The sequence below is a fragment of the Halichondria panicea genome, chromosome 15 (assembly GCF_963675165.1).
Source record: "Halichondria panicea chromosome 15, odHalPani1.1, whole genome shotgun sequence".
NCBI classification, from domain to species: domain Eukaryota; kingdom Metazoa; phylum Porifera; class Demospongiae; order Suberitida; family Halichondriidae; genus Halichondria; species Halichondria panicea.
The window spans coordinates 5396175-5419797 of NC_087391.1; the positions used below are offsets into that span (position 1 = coordinate 5396175).

The 23623-nt window shown below is 43.2% G+C and overlaps 7 protein-coding genes across 11 annotated transcripts; 3 read left to right on the forward strand and 4 right to left on the reverse strand.

The window, feature by feature from the left end:
- Nucleotides 1–70: 70 nt before the first annotated feature.
- LOC135348698 (uncharacterized) lies at nucleotides 71–1606 on the reverse strand. Its single transcript, XM_064546994.1, has 2 exons — nucleotides 1247–1606; nucleotides 71–1190 (listed from the first exon to the last, which is right to left on the reverse strand). The coding sequence occupies exons 1-2, from the start codon at nucleotides 1382–1384 to the stop codon at nucleotides 216–218; spliced, it is 1113 nt and encodes a 370-aa protein (XP_064403064.1). The 5' UTR covers nucleotides 1385–1606; the 3' UTR covers nucleotides 71–215.
- Nucleotides 1607–1871: 265 nt separating this feature from the next.
- LOC135348695 (uncharacterized) lies at nucleotides 1872–3679 on the reverse strand. The gene is made up of 2 exons (XM_064546990.1): nucleotides 3498–3679; nucleotides 1872–3432 (listed from the first exon to the last, which is right to left on the reverse strand). Exons 1-2 carry the CDS (start codon nucleotides 3663–3665, stop codon nucleotides 1969–1971), a joined length of 1632 nt encoding a protein of 543 aa, XP_064403060.1. The 5' UTR covers nucleotides 3666–3679; the 3' UTR covers nucleotides 1872–1968.
- A 92-nt stretch (nucleotides 3680–3771) lies between these two features.
- Nucleotides 3772–4571, forward strand: LOC135348710 (probable RNA-binding protein EIF1AD). Its single transcript, XM_064547008.1, has 4 exons — nucleotides 3772–3934; nucleotides 3994–4102; nucleotides 4153–4261; nucleotides 4334–4571. The coding sequence occupies exons 1-4, from the start codon at nucleotides 3848–3850 to the stop codon at nucleotides 4497–4499; spliced, it is 471 nt and encodes a 156-aa protein (XP_064403078.1). The 5' UTR covers nucleotides 3772–3847; the 3' UTR covers nucleotides 4500–4571.
- A 14-nt stretch (nucleotides 4572–4585) lies between these two features.
- LOC135348704 (tRNA wybutosine-synthesizing protein 5-like) lies at nucleotides 4586–5741 on the forward strand. Of its 2 annotated transcripts, none has more exons than XM_064547000.1 (3): nucleotides 4586–4857; nucleotides 4909–4981; nucleotides 5033–5741. In XM_064547000.1, exons 1-3 carry the CDS (start codon nucleotides 4586–4588, stop codon nucleotides 5672–5674), a joined length of 987 nt encoding a protein of 328 aa, XP_064403070.1. In that variant the 3' UTR covers nucleotides 5675–5741. The 2 variants fall into 2 exon arrangements, with proteins under 2 accessions (XP_064403070.1, XP_064403071.1); XM_064547001.1 differs by having other exon boundaries at nucleotides 4909–4972.
- Nucleotides 5718–17853, reverse strand: LOC135348692 (RNA helicase aquarius-like). Of its 4 annotated transcripts, XM_064546985.1 has the most exons (31): nucleotides 17759–17853; nucleotides 17354–17624; nucleotides 17029–17110; nucleotides 16661–16810; nucleotides 16477–16545; nucleotides 16033–16202; nucleotides 15802–15878; nucleotides 15426–15547; nucleotides 14832–15109; nucleotides 14534–14739; nucleotides 14174–14266; nucleotides 13694–13921; nucleotides 13425–13579; nucleotides 11754–11933; nucleotides 11421–11621; nucleotides 11326–11360; nucleotides 11135–11272; nucleotides 10867–11059; nucleotides 9380–9667; nucleotides 9003–9116; nucleotides 8884–8925; nucleotides 8678–8815; nucleotides 8315–8446; nucleotides 7944–8147; nucleotides 7524–7619; nucleotides 7274–7444; nucleotides 6891–7088; nucleotides 6405–6587; nucleotides 6175–6280; nucleotides 6043–6141; nucleotides 5718–6009 (listed from the first exon to the last, which is right to left on the reverse strand). In XM_064546985.1, exons 1-31 carry the CDS (start codon nucleotides 17784–17786, stop codon nucleotides 5819–5821), a joined length of 4638 nt encoding a protein of 1545 aa, XP_064403055.1. In that variant the 5' UTR covers nucleotides 17787–17853; the 3' UTR covers nucleotides 5718–5818. The 4 variants fall into 4 exon arrangements, with proteins under 4 accessions (XP_064403055.1, XP_064403053.1, XP_064403054.1 ...); XM_064546983.1 differs by having other exon boundaries at nucleotides 5718–6141; XM_064546984.1 differs by having other exon boundaries at nucleotides 6043–6280.
- A 499-nt stretch (nucleotides 17854–18352) lies between these two features.
- Nucleotides 18353–21195, reverse strand: LOC135348697 (elongation factor 1-gamma-A-like). The gene is made up of 8 exons (XM_064546993.1): nucleotides 21064–21195; nucleotides 20683–20905; nucleotides 20414–20556; nucleotides 20013–20156; nucleotides 19703–19832; nucleotides 19248–19407; nucleotides 18815–19112; nucleotides 18353–18657 (listed from the first exon to the last, which is right to left on the reverse strand). The coding sequence occupies exons 1-8, from the start codon at nucleotides 21070–21072 to the stop codon at nucleotides 18505–18507; spliced, it is 1260 nt and encodes a 419-aa protein (XP_064403063.1). The 5' UTR covers nucleotides 21073–21195; the 3' UTR covers nucleotides 18353–18504.
- A 1-nt stretch (nucleotide 21196) lies between these two features.
- Nucleotides 21197–22051, forward strand: LOC135348706 (NADH dehydrogenase [ubiquinone] flavoprotein 2, mitochondrial-like). The gene has a single exon (XM_064547004.1). The coding sequence runs from the start codon at nucleotides 21197–21199 to the stop codon at nucleotides 21920–21922; it is 726 nt and encodes a 241-aa protein (XP_064403074.1). The 3' UTR covers nucleotides 21923–22051.
- Nucleotides 22052–23623: the final 1572 nt, after the last annotated feature.

Genomic DNA, 23623 nt, shown 5'->3' on the forward strand with positions numbered 1-23623 from the left:
AGCTGTGTATAAACAAGGGCGTATAAGACGCCCTTGGTATAAATAGATAATTTTACAGATATAGATCTCATCACTTTTTGTGGTATTGTAGTAATGGTACCACAAATGGCACAATGAATACGTTTATTTATCAGTGCGTGTCATAAATGTGGGTGGATACATATGTAAGCCAATACAAAATTTCAGTCTGTTCATTATGTAGGAAGTGTTCAGTGTCAATTGTTTCTCAACTCAGGGGGTCCAAGGTATCCAGGAGCCTTGGCAACAAGTCCGAGCTCTATTATACTGTAGCAGGTATCAATGATTGCTTGTTTGATGGGTCGAGGGGTCACTCCAAGCTCACTCTTCATGCGTTCATTACTCCATGATGTGCTCTTGTTGATACCAGGGTAGGCAGCTTTAATGGCTGGAACAAAGAACTTGAGACCCCACAGAATAAACTTGGGTATGGCACTGGTAGGTACGTTGTACCCTTGTGTCTGGAATTCTTCTTGTACAGTCACAGCAAAATCTTGAAAGTTTGTTGTTCCTCCATTCAGAATGAATCGTTTTCCAGCAGCGTCTGACGAGAACATAGCAGCCATTTCGCCAGCAACAACATCTCGGACGTCAACAATTCCAAGACACACATTTGGTACAGCGGGCATTAAACGTTCAAGCAACAGCTTAGCTAGTGCAATGCTAATAGCACCAGATGCAGCACTCAATAATGGGCCTTGGATAAACGATGGATTTACAACAACAAACTCAAATTTCTTGTTTTCCAATTTATTGACAAAATCCCAAGCAGCTCTTTCCGCCTTCAGCTTACTCTTCTCAAATGGAGGACAGGACTCTTCATCAGACCAGTCTTCTTCTGTGTATTCATAGTCATCAGGTCGCCCTGGGTTACCTCCCATACCAGAGGAGATTGCAGCAACGGAGCTGGTCATCACTACACGCTTGACAACGCTTCCACTCTCGGCACAAGCTGTGAGAACGTTGACTACACCATCCAATTCTCGCGCAATGAGATTATCCTCGTCTACTGATCCCTCACGTTCACAGTCAGGGGGAGCATGGGAAGCAACTTGGAAAACGTAGGAACATCCATCGACAGCAGGTCCCCAGCAATCTTTATCGTTTAGATCAGCTTCAACCAGCTCCAGAGGATACTTTGCATTAGGCACCAATTCGTGGAGAGGCTTGACCTGCAGGACAAATTAATTGGTACACAAGTTTGTACATTAGAGTTTGTTAGAGATACCTTCTCTTCTTTGCTCTTGTCCCTAACAGTGCCTCTCACTCTGTACTCTCCCTTCTCCAGGAGCTCCTTGATCAGCCATGTTGATACAAACCCAGAGGCACCAGTCACCAAAACTAGAGGGGGAGCAGACTCGGCCATTTCATCTAATGTTGTTTCACTGTAGCTACAGTACTATTATAGCAATATAGAGTCTGATGCAACTGCACTACATTGCATCATTCTCAAGTCAAAGCTCAGTTTTGTTTTGCCAAAGGTATTCAATCAAGCGAGGGGGAGTGACTGAGTGACTCGGCCATTTCATCTAATGTTGTTTCACTGTAGCTACAGTGCAATATAGAGTCTGATGCAACTGCACTACATTTCATCATTCTCAAGTCAAAGTTCAGTTTTGTTTTGCCAAAGGTATTCAATCAAGCGAGGGGGAGTGACTGAGTGGGTGTTCAGTCAGCCCCACCCACACTTTAAATGCGCATGCGCGTCATTTATAATTGCATTAAAATTTGACAATAGATTATTCATGTGGTATATAGCCTCGATTCCAGGCAGATTAAAATACCGGCCTTGAATCGAGGCTATGTGGTATATAGACATGTGGTTTCTAAGCAACTAATTGGCATAAGGAGCATAGGGTTTAAAAAATTCCTTCTAATGTAAATATATACAACTGCGACAATACACACACTACACGTTATTCTTAAATTGTGTTTGTGTCATTTGCATCACTAATCATCGTCGCCTTCAGTACTTTTTGTTTCAGGAGTTTCAGGAGAATCATCGCTAGGCTTGGCTTCAGCGGTTTCAGGAACATTATCCTCTGGCTTAGGCTCTGCAGTTTCTGGAGCATCATCACTAGGCTTGGCTTCAGCGGTTTCAGGAACATTATCATCTGGCTTAGGCTCTGTAGTTTCTGGAGCATCACCACTTGGCTTAGGCTCAGGAGCGTCATCACTAGGCTTGGCTTCAACGGTTTCAGGAACATTATCATCTGGCTTAGGCTCTGTAGTTTCTGGAGCATCACCACTTGGCTTAGGCTCAGGAGCATCATCACTAGGCTTGGCTTCAGCAGTTTCAGGAACATCACCATCTGGCCTAGGCTCTGTAGTTTCTGGAGCATCATCACTTGGCTTAGGCTCAGGAGTGTCGTCACTAGGCTTGGCTTCAACGGTTTCAGGAACATCATCATCTGGCTTAGGCTGCTCTGCAGTTTCAGGGGCATCAGCAGAGGTCTTGTTTCGTGATTCAGGGGGGCCTAGGTAGCCAGGTGCCTTGGTAACAAGTCCAAACTCAATAATACTGTAACAGGTATCAATGATTGACTTCTCAATAGGTCGTGGAGTCACACCAAGCTCATTCTTCATTCGTTCATTGCTCCATGTGTGCTTCTTATTAAGGCCAGGGTAGGTAGCTTTCACAGAATCATCGAAAAATTTCAGTCCCCACAAAATAAATTTGGGTACTGTACCTGTAGGGATGTTGTAACCTTGTGTCTGGAATTCATTCCTGACAACAATGGCCAAATCTTTGAATGTGATAGTTCCACCATTGAGAATAAATCGTTTTCCGGCAGCAGATGGTGTGAACATAGCAGCAATTTCACCAGCAACCACGTCCCGAACGTCAACAATTCCGAAGCAAATATTTGGTACGGCAGGCACTTTACGCTCAAGGAGCATCGTACCAACCGAAGCAGTTCCACTACCAGATGCAGCACTCAGTAGAGGTCCTTGGATATAACCAGGATTGACAACAACCAGCTCAAATTTCTTGCCTTCTTCAAGTTTATCGACAAAATCCCTACCAGCTCGTTCTGCTTTCAGTTTGCTCTTCTCATACGGTGCACAAGAATCTTCAACCGACCAGTCCTCTTCAGTGTAGTTATAATCATCAGCATATCCTGGGATACCTCCCATACCACAAGAGACAGCTGCAACAGAGCTAGTCAAAACCACACGTTTCACAGTTCCACTCTCAGCACAAGCTGCAAGGACGTTCACAACACCACCGACAGCTTCAGCAACAATCACACTTTCGTCGATTTTTTTTCCAACAGGGAAAGGAGACGCCACATGGAAAACATAGGTGCATCCTTCGACAGCAGGTCCCCAGCAATCTTTATCGTTGAGATTAGCATTAATCAATTCCAAAGGATATTTTGCATCAGGGACCAATTCAAGGAGAGGCTTGACCTGCAAGAAAAAAGATTGCATGTAGTTAGCTTGTAGTTGCTAAGTTTGTAGTTAAATATAAATACCTTCTCTTCTTTGCTCTTGTCCCTAACAGTGCCTCTCACTCTGTACTCTCCCTTCTCCAGGAGCTCCTTGATCAGCCATGTAGACACAAACCCTGAGGCACCAGTCACCAAAACTAAAGGGGGAGCACACTCGGCCATTATTAAATTAGGTCCACTACCGGTATTCATTGTCTTTGAGTAAGTGCGCATGTGCAATGTGGGCGTGAGCCGGTGTTTGTGATAACGATTTTTCTCTAAATAAAAATAGTTCTGTAGGCTAAATGGAGACCACGCCTTTTATACATATGAAGGGCGTGGTCTCAAGTTTATGAGGAGAAAAATATTAATGGGTTCTAAACAATTGTGATCAGATGTCCAAGGCAACCAAGAGAAAGCATGTCACTAAGGAGGTCCTAGAAGAGTATGCATCTCCAGTGGGAAATCAGAGTATAGTCAAGGTAGAGAAAGAGTATCAATCAATTGATGAGTGTTTAATATCACATGACCTCACTGCCAGGTGGTCGGTGGACGAGGTAACAACTTGCACGAGGTGGAAACCGTGGACGGAGAATCCTACCTTGTATCAATGCCCACTAAATTCCGAAGAAATGTGTGGATAAAGAGAGGTAGGTATATATTTTTATTCATTCATTAATAATCATTTCCTCATGTGTAGGAGACTTCGTTATCGTGGAACCTATTGGTGAAGGGGTGAGAGTTCAAGCGGAAATTATTAATATTTTGTACCCTAAGCAAATTAAGGAGCTCGTTAAAGATGGTGTATGGTGAGTTTCATCTATGTAACTGCATTATGGTATATATTGATGATGTAATATGATGTCACTACAATTATGCAGGCCAGCAAAGTTTGCTCGTACTCCGTCCCCCCCACAAGTGCCCCCATCACGACACTCAGAGGAATCATCGGATGATTATGACGACGAGTTGTTTGTGAACACTAATAGACCTTGTGTTGAGAGCGATGACACAGACTCTGAATCAGACAGCAACAATGAATCATAATTTTTGTGCGTTTTATGTGTTTCTGGTGATCCATCTGCGACTATAATTTTCTATAATTTTTTCTGGTTGTGACCTAACAACACTGCATGTACTCTGACCTGTGTGCTCTACTTGAAATGATAATAATGTCACATGTGTCAGAAGTGGCTGAGTTCCAGAGCTGCAGTTGTGATACCTTCCAAGCTGCTATCTACCCCCTCAATCAGCCTGCTCTTCTCAAGGGCCTAGACTTGGGACCTGCCCTGAAGCTATGGAGATCTCCCGACTACCTGGCCTCGCGTGTTGGGCCCAAACCAGTCAAAATACACGTCAGCCAATCTCCGAAAATGGATTTTGTGTCTAAAAATTTCCTCTACAGGTGATATTTTTGATCGTATTTTATAATTGTGATATTTGTATCCTCCTCCAGGACGCTGCCGTTTGATGAGCTGGTACACAGATGCAGTGACCCGGGACAGAAGAAAGAATACTTTGTCAGTCCAGTATGTTTTAAAATTGCTATTTTATTTAAAATTAATATATTTATCCCCCAGGACGAGGTCTATTATTTAAGAGCTGTGGGTGACAATCCACGTAAGGATATTGCAAACTTCACCACCGACTACCCGTCTCTAGTCTCTGACTTGATTCTACCGCAATTCTTCCCTGAGGACAAATTATTCTCCTCTGTGTTGCGAGTGGCATCACCTGGTCTGCAATTATGGACACATTACGATGTCATGGATAATTTATTGGTTCAGATAGTCGGACGCAAACGTGTGGTGCTATTCCCTCCGTCAGCGCTTGAAGATCTCTACCTGAAGGGAGACAAATCAACGGTGGTTGATATCGATACTCCAGACTTGGAGCACTTCCCAAGATTCTCAAATGCTGAGAGATTTGAGTGCGAGATGTCTCCCGGCGATGTCCTCTTTATTCCTGCACTGTGGTTCCACAACGTCACCTCTCTGGGGTATAGCGTCGCCGTGAATAGTTTCTGGAGAGGCCTAGACGATAAGTTTTACGATAGCAAAGACACGTACGGGAACAAGGATCCCCCGCAAGTACAGAGAGCACTACAAATGGTAGACAAAGCCATGGGATTATTAGCAGACCTGCCTGACTCATTCAGAGAGTTCTACTGCCAGAGACTCATCACAAGAGCAAAGGACAAAATGACCAATAATGTTGATTAATAATTATTCTTGTGCAGCAACTGTATCATTAATTTTGTTCACATTCAATTTGTGTAATGACCTTTAATGTGTAAATACTTAGGATGATATAGCAATCAATAATGTATAATGGCGTGTGTAGAAATAATTGTCTATTCACAATAATCAGTCTATGTCCATATGATTCTCCTCTTGAGTGGGTGTGTCTTCACTAGCCTCATCAGGGGTGGGTGTGTCCACTGCAGTGACAGTGATGGGTGTGTCACTGGTAGACTCTTGAGTGGGTGTGTCATCAGTACTGGTGGGCGTGGCATCATCAGTCATATCCTGAGTGGTGGTAGTATCGTCAGTAGAAGCATCCTGTGTGGGTGTGGTAATACTTGCATCCACATCCTGTGTGGGCGTGGCACTACCCTCATCCTCCATAGCACCAGGTGCTGGGGATGTGTTATCAACAACAGTAGGCGTGGCATCAATAGTCATATCCTGTGTGGGCGTGACACTACCATCATCCTCCACAGGTGTGGGCGTGGCACCATCTTTAGCCGTGTCCTCTGAGACAGACTCTGCATTTGCCTTGTCAGCAGCTTCCTTAATCAAACGTTCCTCCAATTCCTCAGCTTCTCTCTATAAATAGTCGAAATACAATATTACCATCAACCACAACTCACAGTCGCATAGCTATAGAAGCCTAAGTAGCTATGGAACTCTATACATACAGCTTCACCACTAAATGCCATTGTGGACGCACCTGTTGGTTTTGCTGCCTGAGGGCTTCCAGTCTCATGCTGTAGTCCTGGTACACAAAGTGGGCCATCTGTTGCATCTCTGCCACCACAAACACTTGAGACATATCGACATGCTCCTCTGCCCTCCTCTCTGTTGGGCATGTCTCTGAGGGCATCAGGTGAAGCTGAGTGGGCCGATTGAGCAGCTGCCCATCAGAATAATGAACAGAGAATAATGAACAGAGAATAATGAACAGTTAAGCCTCAGATTTTATATACAGAAATAATTATTATACGACCGAGGTATTATGTACTACAAGAGCAATGCAAGAATACTATAGCTTAAAATAAAACCATACAGGTACCACTGTTATTTTTGATTTGATTATAATCACTTAAAAGTAGCCAAACAATTACATGTACTGCACATACATGTAATATTATGTGTATTGTACAGATTAGTCTTTGCCTACCAAAGATTCGTAGAAAGAACCCACCCACTCACTCACCAGTCTGAAAGCAGGTTGTAACTCAGTGCAAGTATTGAAGAGCCCCACTCTGGCAAACACGTAGAGGCCGAGCCGAGCTCTGGACATAGCCACCACCAGACGCCTCACATCTCTCAGGTGACCCACGTGTTTGGTACGCACTAGGGATAAGATGATGTAGTCGTTCTGTTGACCTTGGTAGCGATCCACTGTGGTTACCTGAGGGGGGAGGGGGGGGAGTGAAAGACCGACCATGGATAGACTGGACGTACTGTATGCATCAATGCTTATAATAACAACAAGACAAGTGAAGTAAACTCCTGTGAAGAACTACATTCACTAGACACTCATAATATTTTTTGGTAAAAAAAAAAATACCATTGTCTCTACTATTTCTAGCCCACCTTGTCGGGCATACCAAACACGGGGTTGCTAGCACAACGCTTGGCCAGGACGTCGCGTATCAAGTGCTTCTGTCCATTGTAAGTGGTGAGAATGGTGATCTTGTGCGGAGGGTAGCCTAGCAACCGCATGTACATAAACAGGGACACGACATACTCAGCCTCGGCAAGATTCTACAGGAAATGGGTGTGGTCAAATGGTGTACGTGTCACACACATGCATTATGGAAAACAGTTGTAGATTTCACAGAACCTGATAAAAGTGAGGGGTCGGTGCAGACTCTCCGACTCCATTGAAGTCTCCCACATCAATCAGCTGGTAGTCGAACCTGAACCCTGGGTTAGCAACCTGCACACCAAGTTATGAGAAGATATACCAACAAGATAACAGTTGCTTAATTATAAGCCCACTGACAACACCACAAAGCAAAACAAGTACAGTAGTGTACAGGTGGATAGCCTGGATCACAGGCCCTGGGTCTTCCTCCCTTCCTCGGCAGCCTGGGATCCAGGCAAACAGGTAGTCTAGAAGTACAATTACTGCATAACAAATGGGTGGCAAATATTACGGTGTGGTAGCCAGGCTAGGAGTGAATTAGAGCTAAATATTACGGTGTGGTAGCCAGGCTAGGAGTGAATTAGAGCAAACTTGAATACATGTACACAAGATCACCTGGTACTCGGGAGATGCAAGGACATGAGGAAGGTTGTCCAGCTGAGCATAGCGCCATTGGTAGAGGGAGCAGAGGGACGGGCGGGCTCTCCCCTGAGCGTCTAGTTGGATCGTAGGTACACCCAATCGCACAAACCGGGCAAACAAACTCTGCTCCATATTAGAGAACTTCTGGAAGGCCATGTTCTTGATAACAGGAGGCAGCTGAGAGAAGGGAGGGGAGGGGGGTTGATTTATATTCATACGAAAATGGATACCGTACGTGAGTCATAACCATAGAGCTATCAAAGTGCTACAAAATTTGGATAATTATAACGTAGGCATTCAAGTTATACAAATTATAGATTGTGGTTAGGGAGCCACGTGGATACCTGGTGATGGTCTCCAATGAGTATGACTCTCTTGAGGCGACTGTAGCCGTCCTGAGGGTTCTGTAGCATGAGAGGAACAAACGTCTCCACCTCCAGTATCTGAGCAGACTCCTCCATCAGCACGTTGTCATACTGGGGGGGGGGGGGAGGGCACGGTATATTGGGTACAATGCCCTTTCAACAAATGGCATAGAATATGATTTAGTGGGGAGATAATAGTTATATAGATTTCCATTGTGTGAAATACTATAGACAAGTACCAGTAACAGGGCGACTGTAAGAGCTTCGGTATGCATGATCCTTAATAGATATTTAACAATGCTTCCCCCTAGCTGCCCTACTGTATGTGCTGGACACACACACCTTGAAGGCCAGGTCCACTAGGTCCTTCCTCTTGAGGGCTGCATGGGTGCACGTCATGGCGATTATCTTGGCTTCTCTCACGAGGAGGTAGTTGATTCTGTCTCGTCCAGAGCGAAGCAACTCAAACGCTCGAAACTCCTACAAAATATCGATATGTACAGTAATAGTACATGCACAAAAATAACTATATGAAAGCAGATCCTTGCCTCAAGTTGCTTAAAGATCTTCTTGATATGTCGGAAGCAACCCTGAAATAATGAAAACGAGCATAACAGTTAATCCCAGCACATGAGAGGAGATGCTTAATGTTATGTATAATACACACCTCTGCGATGTCCCAATCCTCGGCAAAGCTCCGCCCATTGAACAACGGCTGAGGAGCATTGGAGAAGTACTTGGTGAAGGGGAATTCCCCAGCAATGGCAGCCACACCCTCTTCCTATGAGGAGAGATTGTTCAATCACAGCTAACAACTACTGCAACCATGTAACACTGCGGCAACCAAAAAAACGGTAGATTTTTTATGCTATAAGACTGGGTACCAGTTTAGTATCTATTATTATACGGAAGATTTCTGTGATCAACAATTGAATATGTACAGTATGTAAAATTTGCTATTATGAGTGAAATTACAGCCAGTAAAATATATTAGAAAACAACACTTTCCTTCATACACCCCAGAGCCTAATGTAGTTCACTTACTTTCTCTGTGAGTGGCTTGAGTTTGGTTGTGTACTTCTCCCAGCGTGCTAACACTTGATAGAGGAAGAAGTGGCCAGCTGTCTCGCACGTGTACGCCACGTCACCACTCACTCCTAGACTGTTCTGTAGTCTCTCCACCTCACGAAGCAGGTCTAGCCTCAGGGCAAGGATGAAGTTGACACGGCCGTAGCGACTGAAGTCCTTGTCAGTGGCCAACGACTCTTCACCGTGACCCAGACGCAGCAAGTGACGCTCGTCAATGTCTAGACACATGATCTTCTCAAACAGCTGCAGGTACATGTATGGAGGGGGTGGGAGTTACATATGGACAGCTACATATGAACTGTGCTTAAACTGTTTCATCATAATCCCAAGCATGCCTGTGCAATACTACATTTACTCGTAAGATCTTATAACTTTGTACACTAAAATTTAGGCAATAATTATTGTAACCGAGTGATATCCGTGTAAATCAAATGGCTTAATTGGTCTCTTTCAATCGCCATTAACTTGAGTTCCGTCGATCCAATTTCAATGATTTTCTGATTTTCTGAAAGAGACCTTTCAAATGATACCATTTAAGTTTTTTATTTGAGATATGCTAATTTCAGCCCAATACCATGGATTATAGCCCATGGTCCAAAGGCAAAAAATGCCAAATTAGGGCCTGAATCAAATTTATAATATTTTTGACATTGGATGAACGGTACTCAAGTTAATGGCTGTTGAAAGATGTTCCCCCTCCACAATTTAATCAATAGTTCGGGGACTCTTTCAGCTGCTATAACTTGAATTCTGCGGATCCAATGTCAAAAATTTTATGATTTTCTGAAAGCTCAGAAAAAGACCTTCAAATGGTGTCATCAAACTTCGTATTTGAGAGATAAAAGTATTTGCCAATTTGGCGATACCATGGATTATAGCCCATGGTCCGAGGCCGAAAAATGTCAAATTTAGGCTCCGAAGAAGTTTTGGATTGAAACATATCATTTGAAAGGTCTCTTTCTATGCTTTCAGAAAATTAGAATATTTTTGACATTGGATGAACGGTACTCAAGTTAATGGCTGTTGAAAGATGTTCCCCCTCCACAATTTAATCAATGGTTCGGGGACTCTTTCAGCTGCTATAACTTGAATTCTGTGGATCCAATGTCAAAAATTTTATGATTTTCTGAAAGCTCAGAAAAAGACCTTTCAAATGGTGTCATCAAACTTCGTATTTGAGAGATAAAAGTATTTGCCAATTTGGCGATACCATGGATTATAAGCCCATGGTCCGAGGCCGAAAAATGTCAAATTTAGGCTCCGAAGAAGTTTTGGGATTTTTAACACATCATTTGAAAGGTCTCATTCTAAGCTTTCAGAAAATCATAAAAATTTTGAAATTGGATCATCAGAACTAAAGTTATGGCTGTTGAAAGATGTTCAACTACATGACCGTACATGTATCACGTACTGTCCCCCGGCCATAATAATCTATACAGCACCTGATTGAGAGCTTGGTTAGAGTGGGTGACTAGCAGTGTCCTCTGGTCGGGGAAGTTGTGATACAGGTTAGAGATAATCTGCACAGCAACGTCTGTTTTGCCAGTACCCGGTGGACCCACCACCATCGTGAGGCCAGGCTGCATACCGCTGCGGATAGCCTCCACTTGAGTGGGCGTGAACGGCACTGTGTTCCTGTGGAGGGGGTGGAGTGTGGGAGGGGGTGGAGTGTGGTGTGTGTGTGTGTGATGTGTGGAGGGTGGTGCTCACTTCTTGGGCACGTTGTAGGGATAAGGTCCTCTGTTTGGAATCGTATAAGGTTTCACTTGGATAACTGATGACTCAGCACTCTTAGCAGCACGAGAACGCTTCTTGCCAACCTTCACCACAGGTGTTGGAAACTCAAGTCTACACATATAAATAACATAATAATAAAAAAAACTTAGTTACAAGAGTCTTACATGAAAGGAGGGACAGGGGCCTCCTCGCCAACAACCTGCATTATAATAGAGAACATTTAATAGCCACACCCATTTCCACATCTAGCCACACCCACCTCAACGCTCATGCTAGGGAAAGAATCTTTGACATGTTGCACTGAGAGAAAAGTGTCATTGAAGTTGAGCTCTGTAACCTGATTGGTCAGATTGGTGTAGTTAGCGGAGGCAGGATCACCGTAACCAAGGAAGGTGTCATGAATCCAGTCTGGCACGAGACAGTTGGTGTTCATCAGGTCACGAATTGTCTCTAGAACAGCCTGTGCATGTAGGGGGGGGGGGGGGGGGGGAGGGCGTAATTATAGTGACATCACATTACATCATCAGTATAATTATAAGCTATAAACATGAAACATAATTATACTCTACAATAAGAAGAGTGAATTATGTACCTTGAAGTTGTTCTCCTTTGGCTTCCTCCTCACAAACACGTTGAATGTCTCGTACACATCCTCCGCCCCCTCAACCAGCCGCCCCATATCACTCTGATACTGGTTCGTGTCCAACCACACTCGATACACTCGCTTCTTGCCCTCAAGCCGTGGGCGGGGCTCAGGACCCTCCTCTATCACCTGTAAAATCACCGGTTGTACAGTTATCCCAAAACGGTCTCAAAAATGACTTTTGCTTTGAACAGTCATAACTTTTGTTCTGTTGGTCCAATTTCAATGGCACCATGATTTTCCGAAAGCCCAGAAAAAGTTATATTAAAATTTAATGGTATATTTAGCTCAAAATTTTTGGTTGGACCTGATTTCGCACTTTTCCCCACCTATAGCCCACGCTTTTTTGTCAAAAACGGCCTCGAAAATAACTTTTGCTTTGAACAGTCATAACTTTTGTTCTGTTGGTCCAATTTCAATGGCACCATGATTTTCCGAAAGCCCAGAAAAAGTTATATTAAATGGTATATTTAGCTCAAAATTTTTGGTTGGACCTGATTTCGCACTTTTCCCCACCGCCCACGCTATTTTGTCAAAAACGGCCTCGAAAATGACTTTTGCTTTGAACAGTCATAACTTTTGTTCTGTTGGTCCAATTTCAATGGCACCATGATTTTCCGAAAGCCCAGAAAAAGTTATATTAAAATTTAATGGTATATTTAGCTCAAAATTTTTGGTTGGACCTGATTTCGCACTTTTCCCCACCTATAGCCCACGCTTTTTTGTCAAAAACGGCCTCGAAAATAACTTTTGCTTTGAACAGTCATAACTTTTGTTCTGTTGGTCCAATTTCAATGGCACCATGATTTTCCGAAAGCCCAGAAAAAGTTATATTAAATGGTATATTTAGCTCAAAATTTTTGGTTGGACCTGATTTCGCACTTTTCCCCACCGCCCACGCTATTTTGTCAAAAACGGCCTCGAAAATGACTTTTGCTTTGAACAGTCATAACTTTTGTTCTGTTGGTCCAATTTCAATGGCACCATGATTTTCCGAAAGCCCAGAAAAAGTTATATTAAATGGTATATTTAGTTCACAATTTTTGATTTCGCACTTTTCCCCCACCGCCCACGCTATTTCGTCAAAAACGGCCTCGAAAATGACTTTTGCTTTGAACAGTCATAACTTTTGTTCTGTTGGTCCGATTTCAATGGCACCATGATTTTCCGAAAGCCCAGAAAAAGTTATATTAAATGGTATATTTAGTTCACAATTTTTGATTTCGCACTTTTCCCCCACCTATAGCCCACGCTATTTTGTCAAAAACGGCCTCGAAAATGACTTTTGCTTTGAACAGTCATAACTTTTGTTCTGTTGGTCCAATTTCAATGGCACCATGATTTTCCGAAAGCCCAGAAAAAGTTATATTAAATGGTATATTTAGTTCACAATTTTTGATTTCGCACTTTTCCCCCACCTATAGCCCACGCTATTTTGTCAAAAACGGCCTCGAAAATGACTTTTGCTTTGAACAGTCATAACTTTTGTTCTGTTGGTCCAATTTCAATGGCACCATGATTTTCCGAAAGCCCAGAAAAAGTTTTATTAAATGTTACTATATTTAGCTCACAGTTTCTAATTTTTGATCTATAGACCTAGTGTACCCATGAAATACCAACCTTCCCAGCTTCGTCCAGCATGCCCTCCATCTCACAGCCTCGCACGTACTCCAGACCAACTTGAGACACAAACGGTGCCGATGCATCGAAGCCTTCGTCTATACTCATCTTGGCTCGCACAGTCAGCAGAAAACACACGTCATGTTTACGAAGACCTGCACACACACACACACACAAACACACATTCTACATACATGTACCTTTACATCAGCATTCAGTAGCTACTTCATTTAGTCCTTATGCTATAATAGTCAATTGCAGTGTCTCACTTTCCCACTCATTCTTGACCCTATCCGCCACGTTAAGATCCACAGTGATATCGGCACGAACACGAGATGGTCTATTCTCTCCCACCTTCGGCTGACCCACCTCCACCACGGAGAAGGAACCAATGTGTAGGGCCATCCTTGCCCAGCCTGCAAACTGTGTGTCCCCCTCGGGTGTTACCCACGGCTTGAGACGAGTCACCACATCCTCCAGGTCCTCACGAATCTCATCTGATGAGAATAATATATGTACAGACAAAATAAATACAGTATAAATATGAGAGCTGCAACAACAACTTAACTGGACATGGGAAATACAATACATTAATTTTTGTGATTCTATTTCACAAGTAACTGTATACGAATAAAAACTAACAAAAATAAATAAGCTGGTCAATATATACGTGTGTAGATGTACACTAGCTTTTACAATGATGGACGCATATTTAGTTGTTATAGTAACCCGGCCAGTACACAACTCACAGGTTGACTCAAGTCTAAAGAGCTCAAAGTTTCTGAGCAGGTAGTCATGGAGGGTGAGGAATTGGAGGTTGAGTTTAGGCAGAGCAAGGCAGGCTGTGAGTGGGTGTGTGTGTGTGTGTGTGTGTGGGTAGTGTGCTTAGTGGGTGTGTACTAGAGAAAAAGAAATGGAGCCAGTAGAGGGAATACAACAAAACACAAAAACACAAATCTTAGGGATGCCATTCTCTCCAGATCAGATAATGTACACAAGACACACACAAGTACGTTTACTACACATAATATAACTGATTGAGTTAAAGAAAAGGGATAATGCTAGGACCAGTGGGTAAGGAGGGGGTGTGGTGTTCAGAGCCAACTCACTGTCTCCATCATAGAATTCTGATGGCACTATAGTCTCATCCCAGAGTATCTCCTCAGTGGGGTAGAGGGGGAGGTCGTTAATGGCCTCCAGTTGTGATGGACGACGCTCATGGTATGAAACCAGGATCTCCCGTAGCAACCGGGGGTCAGGGTTCACAGGAGGGGCAAGGTTCAAGTACTCTGCTATCTCTTGGAGAGTAGCCTCACTGAAAACAAAAAAAGAATGAAATACTATAACCACGCCATAAAATACATCCAAAGTCAAAACCAATCATAATTATAGTTAAAACACACTCACTCGACAGTAGAGAAGTGCTGACTCAGCGCTTTCCGAGAGTCCACGCTGGCCACATTTCCCAGAGCAAAAGCCCTGAGGGCTGGGAACAACTTGAAGGCAGCCCGCTGTAGAGAGGTGATCCTGCTGTAGTGCTGGTCAGTCATCTGGTGATCAGTGAGAGCACCTCCTGTCTGGTCATCAATCTCAAACCCTGTGTAGAGTCTGAGACGAGTGAGAAGTTGTTTGAACAGCTGTCCCTCGGGGTCACGGCGATGAAGCACAGACAGAGACGAGCGGACCTGAGGGGAGGGGAAATAATGACAAAGGACCTCAGGGATCTTCTTACTGGTGTGGCTACTTTCTGACAATATTTAGTAGAAATTGTATACTGAAAAAACAAGTCAATCAAGACTAGCTTTTGCTAAAAAAATATACCAAAATCCGTAATAATATTAAATTTATTAGCAGCTACTTTTTGTACATGTACCAGTCAAATTGGTAGTTAAATATATAAAACTGGTGGCTGGGCCGACCCACTACTGATCAGTGTGTGGACAGAGCCCTGACTAGTTTTTCATTAAAATGGTAGGTTTTTTCCGGTTGGTTGCCACCCACCACGAGATGTGAGCTGGCCAGGAGGGTGTTGAAGAACCGTCGTGTGGGCAGCTGTGCCTCTAGGTCAATGAGTAGCTCCAGGCAACGCTCACAGAAACTAACACTGTCTTCATCCAGAGCACCTGCAATGGATGGACACAGTGGACACTTATTAAAGCTAATCGCTGAAGATTTTACTAGAGTATCAAACTACAGTGTACAGAGCCCTTGTGTTACACATTCTGTTGATACCATGTTAGAATTTTAAGAGGGGCCAACCAAAGGCCCTCTATTTTGTTGAGCGCAGAGTAAGCGACTGCACTGTACCACCACTGTATCTACTAGAGTATCAATAAAGCTACAGTGTACAGTGTTGTGCACGTGCTGTGGACAGTACCTTCTGCGGGAGTACTGTCCAACACTTGGAAGTAGCTGTGAATGAGCTTCCACAGGAAAACACGCTCAGTCTGCGTTCTGTGAGGAAAAACAATTAAACACATATCAGTATGCCTAGAGGGCACTACTTGGGGGAAGCCCCTGTTGCGTTGAAATTCAAAAGGGGAGTAAATTGAATGAAATTTTTGCTTTTAGGGCCTAAAACGCAATAAATATATGAAACTCCGCCCACCTCTCCCTAGTTTGAGCGTTGGCTTGCTTATCTCTTTTGTGTAGGACGGTCCAGTATTTCTTTAGTTTTGGTGTTTGTTTGAGAGCCTCGTCGACTAGTGTGGAGGGAAGGTGCTCCCAGATCCCCAGGGAGACCAGACGCTGCACCTGCTCACGAACTACATCTATCTCCTGAGAGGGCGGAAGATTCAAATGATGTCCGTGTACAAAACAACCCCTCAACAAAGGCTACGGCTATGAGAGCCTATGATTTTTCTTCAGAATGGACAAAAGCAATCACTGATCCGGCCTTTCAAAATGCTACAAAATGAATCTTTTAATTGGACAATCCTAACTCAAGTTACGTATATATGAACACTCAAAGTTAGCTACTCCATTATAGAAGGGTACACTGTAAGTTACAGTATGAACTTGATGAACTGAATAGAGTGTAGTCAGTCCTCACCAAACTGTTGCAGCAGTGTATGAGGAACTGGACCATCAGGCACCTCTCCTTAACAGAGTATGGGGTCTCCTGCACACACAGAGACACAAACAACACCGAAATAATTGAAATGCCACTTACTCTGTACAGTAAAGTATCACCACACAATCTTACATAATTATAGAGTGTATACTAGCTCACATACCTTGCTCTCGAGGGTGAGAGCGATTAGGAGCTCCTGAAAGAATCCCTGGAAGTGTAGGGGGTGGGCAGTGAAGGCCATCCAAGGAGGGACACGTTCTCGCCACTTCTCGTTCACCATCAGCACCACTGACATCAGGTATGCAGGAGTGCACTGTGTGGAGGGGGAGGGGGAAGTCCCTAACAATCACACATGTATCCTAACGTTAAAGTTAAGTTAAACAATAATTATGTCTACCAATAAAGCAGTGGAGAAGAGATTCAATTCACTTCAATTCAAGTATGTACAGCACTTGGCCCACCCCACCCACACCACACATCCACACACACACACACACACACACACACACACACACACACACACACACACACCCTCTCTGCAGTGAAGTGAGGCCAGAGGTAGTTCTCCAGGTACTGACTGAACTCGAGTCCCATCACAGCACGCACTGCAAACCTGCACACACAGATAAATCCATCATAAATTATATATACCACAACACACACACACAGAGCAAGGAGGGTTGGAAATGACTTTCATAATGCTTGAATTATCCGTCATGCAATCAGGATCTCTTTGGTAAACCTCTGAGATGTTGCATTTAGATCACCGATTGCATCTCTACCAGTTATAGGATGCATAGATTTGCATAAATATTTCTTCACAACAAACACACAGTATACAACTTAATGCACTCACTTTGTTTTCTTGAGAGTGCTGTACACACTTGTAATCATCTCCGCTTTGAACAACGTCTCTTGACCCTGGCCCCAGAACTGAGCACCAAGCTCGGTGAAATGATACTCTTCCTTCCTACGAGATCCTCCCCCCGGGGCTTTAGTGTGTTGTGTGAGTGGTGTGGGTGTGGGGACTCCGGCAGGCGGTAACCATACCAACGGCTCCTCGTCATACTGCTGGGCAGGTGTACGCCACGAGCCACGACCAGTGAACCGCTTACGAGATCGAGATCCTGTTCAGTTGAAATAGTTTTAATTATGTGAGTTTATTGATGATCGTTATTTAGATAAATCCCCATGTGGTCCATATGTTATTTTGAAGCATTCAGTATAATCTACTTGTAAAAAGCTTCAGTACATTTCTCACCTCTACCTCTACCTCTATTTGCTTGCATTGTCCTAGATCCTGTTTTCACCAGCACATGGCGTTTACTATTCGAATGTAGCCTGTACAAAGTTCATTAATGGCAGTGCTAGAAGAAGGTCCAGTGGCTGTACTCTTGCAGCATGTACTCAGCTTCACGGCCGTGGCTCTGGTCTGGGGAGGAACCAACCCTTGGCTCAAGAGGGGAAGTGCTGGAATGGAGGATATTAAATGTTCTAACCGGCTCTTACAAGTTCTAATGGAGCTCAAGTTCCTAGCGTTTCGATGGAGCTATGTAGTACCCTTCCTCATAAACCAGTCTGGATCAATACTCTATTATTTTACGCTGGGACAAGCCGACTTATCGCTAGCTGTACCTATCACAAACTCTCTAACGTTTCTAGTGACAACCGTTATGGGACGATGTATGGGAGAGAAGATCACTTCGTACTGGACCTACGCAGGAGTAGCTACTGTTTTATTTGGTGTTGGACTGTGTGTGCTCTCAAAGACATAGCATTACTTTTATAGACTCATCATTCATGGCAGTATAATAAATTTTTAGTGATTTGCTATTTAAAATAAGGGAAAGGTCAGTCATTAGAACAAACTGTTATAACATTAATTTTTTGCTTTTAGAACATTATGGTAAAGATCGTCGAAATACTCTAATTATGATAAAACAAAATCTGAATTTGAAAACAGAACATACATATTCAGTGTTTCTCCTAAATGGTTTATCATTGTCCCTATTTGAACACCTTTCCATCAGGCACATCTCTCCCCCCGAAGTCGCCCTCCCACAGGAAGTACTTGTCGACTATGGCCTTGTCCTCGGCACTGTCTGGGTTCAGCTTGGTGAAGTCGTACGAGGGTGCGTCTACGTTCCAATCATTGTTCACCTGGTGTGCATGACACAAGGGCAGAAAAACCGAATATCCATAATTATTCATGTACACCCACTATAATTAAAGTAATCATTGACAAGTAATTTAGACAACCCCCCCCCCCCAATAATACATAATACATTTCCCTATGGAGTCAACACATCTCACAGACCTCATAGAAAGGCTTCTGTCCTCGCAGCACCCAAATTCCCTCTATTGAAGCATCATTGTCCTTTCCCACAATCAAGATACTAGCAAATGACGTCTTACGAAGCTTTTCCAGCCGCTGCAACATTCCTGACACCAGGTTCGAGCACATAAAAACCTTGTAAGTGCTCAGGTCATCTGCGTACTTGCACTTCCAAATACTCCAGCCTTCTTTCTCGAAGTTCTCCCAGAAATGAGCGACGGCTACCTTGGTGTCCTTTTCGTTCGAGTAGCTTCTCTTGAAAGCATCGAGGTCAAATGTTCTGCAAAATATTCCATTTCAAACTTTAGTTTAAAAGTTAAGCACACCGTAAAAAATATATATAATGGAATATTATACATTTGGTAAGGATCACCACACTAACAAATGAGAAATTATACTATCAGATTAAACTCACGAAGGAGGTAGATCAGCGTAAGGGTCTTTTCGCTCCTTTGGCGCTTCTTCCACTACTGCCGCAGGGGGTAGAGCTTTCTTCTCCTCTTTCTTTGGTGTCGACGAGGCCTTTTCTTTCTTGTCCTTTTGCTTCTTGGGGAATAGCTCGGCGTAAGTTTTGGCTGCAAGTGAATAATGGATACCATAGCATTTGTCATAGTTGCCAAAAAGGGGGAGGGATTGAAGTGCATCAATTCCGGACTCTAATCATTGACAAATTGGGCAAATTACTGGCAATTCATTCATCTGACAGTATATATATCGGTTGTTGTAGTTAGAAATACACGTGTATACAGTCCGTATTTCACAGTTGGTAATGGCACATGGACTAAGACACTGGCACCTTTCTAGCTTAGTTCTAATGGCCGGCCAAATACTTATTCTACGCTCTAGTGGGACATAAATCCACTTCTTTACCATCGAAGGTAGCCATCTTTGTGCAGAGAGTGACTTCTCCCAACACTGTCTTAAACTGTGGCTGGTTGATACAGGTCAAGAACCACCTGGTGACATTGGGGTAGGGCTGCCTCAGGCTCGGCTCCAACACCTGCATGTACGATGACCACAAAACTCATCTCAATATCACAGCAACATGGTTGAATACAAAATATAATCACTGAGCATTTGCGTATAACTATTCTGTACATGTTAGCTCTGAACAAGACCAAATACAGCAGATTTCATTGTTACTATCTACAATAGTTTGACAGCTGATCTACCAACTCGCCTGTTTGTAGAGCAGTAGTAGGTCACAGACACAGGTGATGTCAGCCAGAGTGACCCTCTCTCCCACCAGGAAGGTCTTGGTGGCCAGCACACGGTCCAGGACAGCAAACACATTCTTCAGGTGGGCCTGGGCCTGATCAGTGTTCTGCAGGTGGACAGGGGGTGGTACACAGCGCAATGGAAAATAATAATTATATTATTGGCAATTTGTATAATTATACTTGCAAGTAGTTAAGGGAACTCATCAAGAAGAAGTAGGCCTGGCATGGTCTATAGATAAACAAAGTATTGCACTGAATACAACACTTAGCAGGCCCAGGATGCCCTCCCCAATAAACACTTGAATACTATGGCAAAAATAAAATACAATGCTAGCACTAGTATGCATGCATGAGCGCTCACGGCCTTGTTGTACTGCATAATGCCGAGCGTGGGGAAGGTCCAGGTGCAGGCTGAGGGGAGGATCTCATTGTCAGCCATGTTCACATACTGTAGAACGTGAGCAGTGTCCAAATCATTGGTCCCTCGCAATTGAGCGTTGGCAACTATAAAGAAAGATGAATAGATCTAGATCTCAGTAATTCTAGTTAGTCTGTATATTAAATCGATAAACAATTTAAGTATCGGTATATAAATGTATATAAATGGGCTGAGGATTTTAGTAAAATTACCGTAATATGCGATAGCGTTGCTCTCATAGATTCCATTCCCGTCAGCTGTGATGAATGCAGGCACTTTGCCTAGGGGGAAATTGTCGAGAAATTGGGTTGTTTTGTTGGTTTGCCCCAGGACGAACTCGGGAGGTTCGCTGACCACTTTTATCTCTGCTCCACTGTACTGTGCTGCTATGAGCACCTTGCAGGCACGAAAGTTATCAGGATATGTGTACAGAGTCTGCAGTGAAGGGACATGGCAGTAATGTACATACACACATCACGACATGCGTTTGCAATCAAAAAGGAGCTCCTAGTATAACACATCATAGAGTTAGGGCATACTTACAAGGTGTGATTGTGCGTATTAGCAAAGATACACACACAAACTCTACTTACCCCAGCCATGCTTGCAAAATCCACAGATGAATAAGATCTCACGTGACTTCTTCTTACCCACTTTTCTACTAAAAGTGCACCGTTGAATGTGTTGAGTACAAAATTAATTTCTCAAAGATCCTATACCTAATCAATGGCTTTAGCTAGAAGTATCAGACATGTGGGCCGAACATGGAGGTCTATCCACACTGCTGCAGCTCTGCGAGGAGGAGACGGCCAACTGTTTGTGCACAGAGACAGCTCAGTCAACAATCCCGACACTCCATTCACCTTTACTCAAGACAATCTCAAACGTATTGAGGCTATTCTAGCCAACTACCCAGAGGGCCACAAGGCAGCTGCAGTCATTCCAGTGCTGGACCTGGCACAACGACAACATGGATGGCTCCCCATTTCAGCCATGAACAATGTAGCTGAACTACTCAACATTTCTCGAATGCGAGTCTACGAAGTGTCTACCTTCTACACCATGTTCAATCGTAACCCAGTGGGTAAATACCACATCCAAGTGTGCACCACTACTCCCTGTATGCTGTGTGGTGCCAACGACATTGTGAAGACAATATCTTCCAAGTTAAACATAGGAGTTGGTCAAACCACTGAAGATAATTTATTTACGATGGGCGAAGTGGAGTGTCTTGGAGCTTGTGTAAACGCACCCATGGTACAAATTAATGACAACTACTATGAAGATCTGACGACTTCCGATATGGAGAACATTTTGGACCAGTTGAAGTCTGGGAAGGAACCCAAAGGTGGACCCTACAATGGACGGTTTGCTGCTGAGCCTATCACAGGTCTCACCACCTTGACCACACCCCCTACAGGACCCGGATTTGGAATCAGAGACGATCTTTAGTTGATTAGTGACGACTCTCTTAGATTGTTTATTCTACTGTGTATTGTATTGTAGATGTATTATTTTTGTTCTATACACTCTCCTTTCATTGTGAACTGTTTGTAATGACAACCTTTTCCCTTTAAAACAGCTGAGAGAAGAATTTCTATTTCTTCCTACATTCCGTAACTTTCACTATAGCCTTGATTCCAGGCCGCACTTCATCGGGGAAGTGGCCAGTGAAGGAGGCTGTACTTTCACTAGAGCTCCTCCCCTAGTTGTTTCACTAGACTACTCGACAGTGGTTCCCTTCAGTTGTAATACTGTGCATGTAAAGAATTGGCAATTATTCTCAGAACAACTCAACATAAAAATTAATATTCAGTGGCTATATATTTATTATCAAAATGTGTGCAATAATTGAAAACACACACAACTGCACTGTCAGTCCTATGTACAACCTATACTATAGTTTAAAAACATCAATGGTTTGAGTGTCGTCTCTTTGTATACTCACTGGTCTGTAAAAAAAAAAAAATGGTGTGTGCAAAATCAAACAAAATTCTGTATTCAATATACAGTATAGCAAGTAATTTTCAGGGGGCAAAATATTCGTGGTTTAACCATTTTTAGTCAGTTTGTGGATCTTGGTGTTATAAAAGTACGGGTATATATATAAGGGTGCAATAATTATGGGATTAATAGCATGAGCAACAAGCAATGGCAATTAAGGCTTCTAATTGCACAAGGCAAGGCTATGCATGTACTTGTTATGAGTGGTATCACAGTCTTGACTATAATATTATACATGCACATAATGAAATACTGAATTACATTTACTCACCGTGGTGCCCACTTCTTATCCTGGGTCCCGCCATCATTCCCACTGATATGCAGAATAGGCCCATGCCCACCCCAAATCCAACCATCCACAGTCCATTCCCTACTGTTTTTGCTGTCGAGTTTAAGGCTTCACTGTGTATGGTGACTGCCATCTTTAATCCATCGCTGCGTATGTTAATACCTTCAAGGAGCGATGGAATAGCATTTCTAGGAGTTAAGAAATATCATTTATTCATTGCAGAAAACAATAAGAGTAGCTATATAGAATAAGAGTGTTGAACTGATATATAGCTAGTAACAGCATTTGCCCAACTCTGCGTCACTATAGAGCACTGGAGTGCTATGTATAAACCCTCGGTATAGTTTATACGTCTCACAACCAGATTATTGCACAAATAAACATATAGAAATCTAGCAGCAACTATACCTAAACTATGCAGAAAATAAACCATGAAGGCTTTTAATTTAACACACGGTCCGGGTACAAGTACACTTACCCCATAGTTTAAGTGCTAGAGGTAAGAGAGAGAGCAGATTTCAGCTTGTCGAGTACCGTATAGCGCGAAATTTTCGAGGCACTTATATTTCGTGGATTCCAACACTTTTTGTGGACTTAATTTTCGTGTAGAATTCTAACCCACGAAATCCGCGAAAATTAAGCCCCTCGAAAATTTCGCGCTATACGGTATCAAAACGGTTACACCTAGTAAATACCGTATAGCGCGAAATTTTCGAGGGGCTTAATTTTCGCGGATTTCGTGGGTTGGAATTCTACACGAAAATTAAGTCCACGAAAAGTGTTCGTTAATAAGAATTACCTGCTATCATGCAAATATTTAAAGGCGTGGCTTCCGGTAAGCAGTCATTCCGCGAACATTG

Excerpts from the sequence above, each read along its gene's own strand:
- LOC135348698 (XM_064546994.1), bottom strand. The coding sequence starts at position 1,384 with ATGGCCGAGTCTGCTCCCCCTCTAGTTTTGGTGACTGGTGCCTCTGGG. Across the intron at positions 1,191-1,246 it reads ACAAGAGCAAAGAAGAGAAG|GTCAAGCCTCTCCACGAATT; the intron begins GTATCTCTAACA and ends TTTGTCCTGCAG.
- LOC135348695 (XM_064546990.1), bottom strand. The coding sequence starts at position 3,665 with ATGAATACCGGTAGTGGACCTAATTTAATAATGGCCGAGTGTGCTCCC. Across the intron at positions 3,433-3,497 it reads ACAAGAGCAAAGAAGAGAAG|GTCAAGCCTCTCCTTGAATT; the intron begins GTATTTATATTT and ends TTTTTCTTGCAG.
- LOC135348710 (XM_064547008.1), top strand. The coding sequence starts at position 3,848 with ATGTCCAAGGCAACCAAGAGAAAGCATGTCACTAAGGAGGTCCTAGAA. Across the intron at positions 3,935-3,993 it reads GAAATCAGAGTATAGTCAAG|GTGGTCGGTGGACGAGGTAA; the intron begins GTAGAGAAAGAG and ends CCTCACTGCCAG. Across the intron at positions 4,103-4,152 it reads AAATGTGTGGATAAAGAGAG|GAGACTTCGTTATCGTGGAA; the intron begins GTAGGTATATAT and ends CCTCATGTGTAG.
- LOC135348704 (XM_064547000.1), top strand. The coding sequence starts at position 4,586 with ATGTACTCTGACCTGTGTGCTCTACTTGAAATGATAATAATGTCACAT. Across the intron at positions 4,858-4,908 it reads TCTAAAAATTTCCTCTACAG|GACGCTGCCGTTTGATGAGC; the intron begins GTGATATTTTTG and ends ATCCTCCTCCAG. Across the intron at positions 4,982-5,032 it reads AAGAATACTTTGTCAGTCCA|GACGAGGTCTATTATTTAAG; the intron begins GTATGTTTTAAA and ends TTTATCCCCCAG.
- LOC135348692 (XM_064546982.1), bottom strand. The coding sequence starts at position 17,786 with ATGCAAGCAAATAGAGGTAGAGGTAGAG. Across the intron at positions 15,548-15,801 it reads GGACAGTACTCCCGCAGAAG|GTGCTCTGGATGAAGACAGT; the intron begins GTACTGTCCACA and ends CATCCATTGCAG. Across the intron at positions 7,445-7,523 it reads CGACCCCTCACTTTTATCAG|AATCTTGCCGAGGCTGAGTA; the intron begins GTTCTGTGAAAT and ends CATTTCCTGTAG.
- LOC135348697 (XM_064546993.1), bottom strand. Across the intron at positions 20,557-20,682 it reads CAACGCTATCGCATATTACG|TTGCCAACGCTCAATTGCGA; the intron begins GTAATTTTACTA and ends CTTTCTTTATAG. Across the intron at positions 19,833-20,012 it reads TACTACTGCTCTACAAACAG|GTGTTGGAGCCGAGCCTGAG; the intron begins GCGAGTTGGTAG and ends TCGTACATGCAG.
- LOC135348706 (XM_064547004.1), top strand. The coding sequence starts at position 21,197 with ATGGCTTTAGCTAGAAGTATCAGACATGTGGGCCGAACATGGAGGTCT.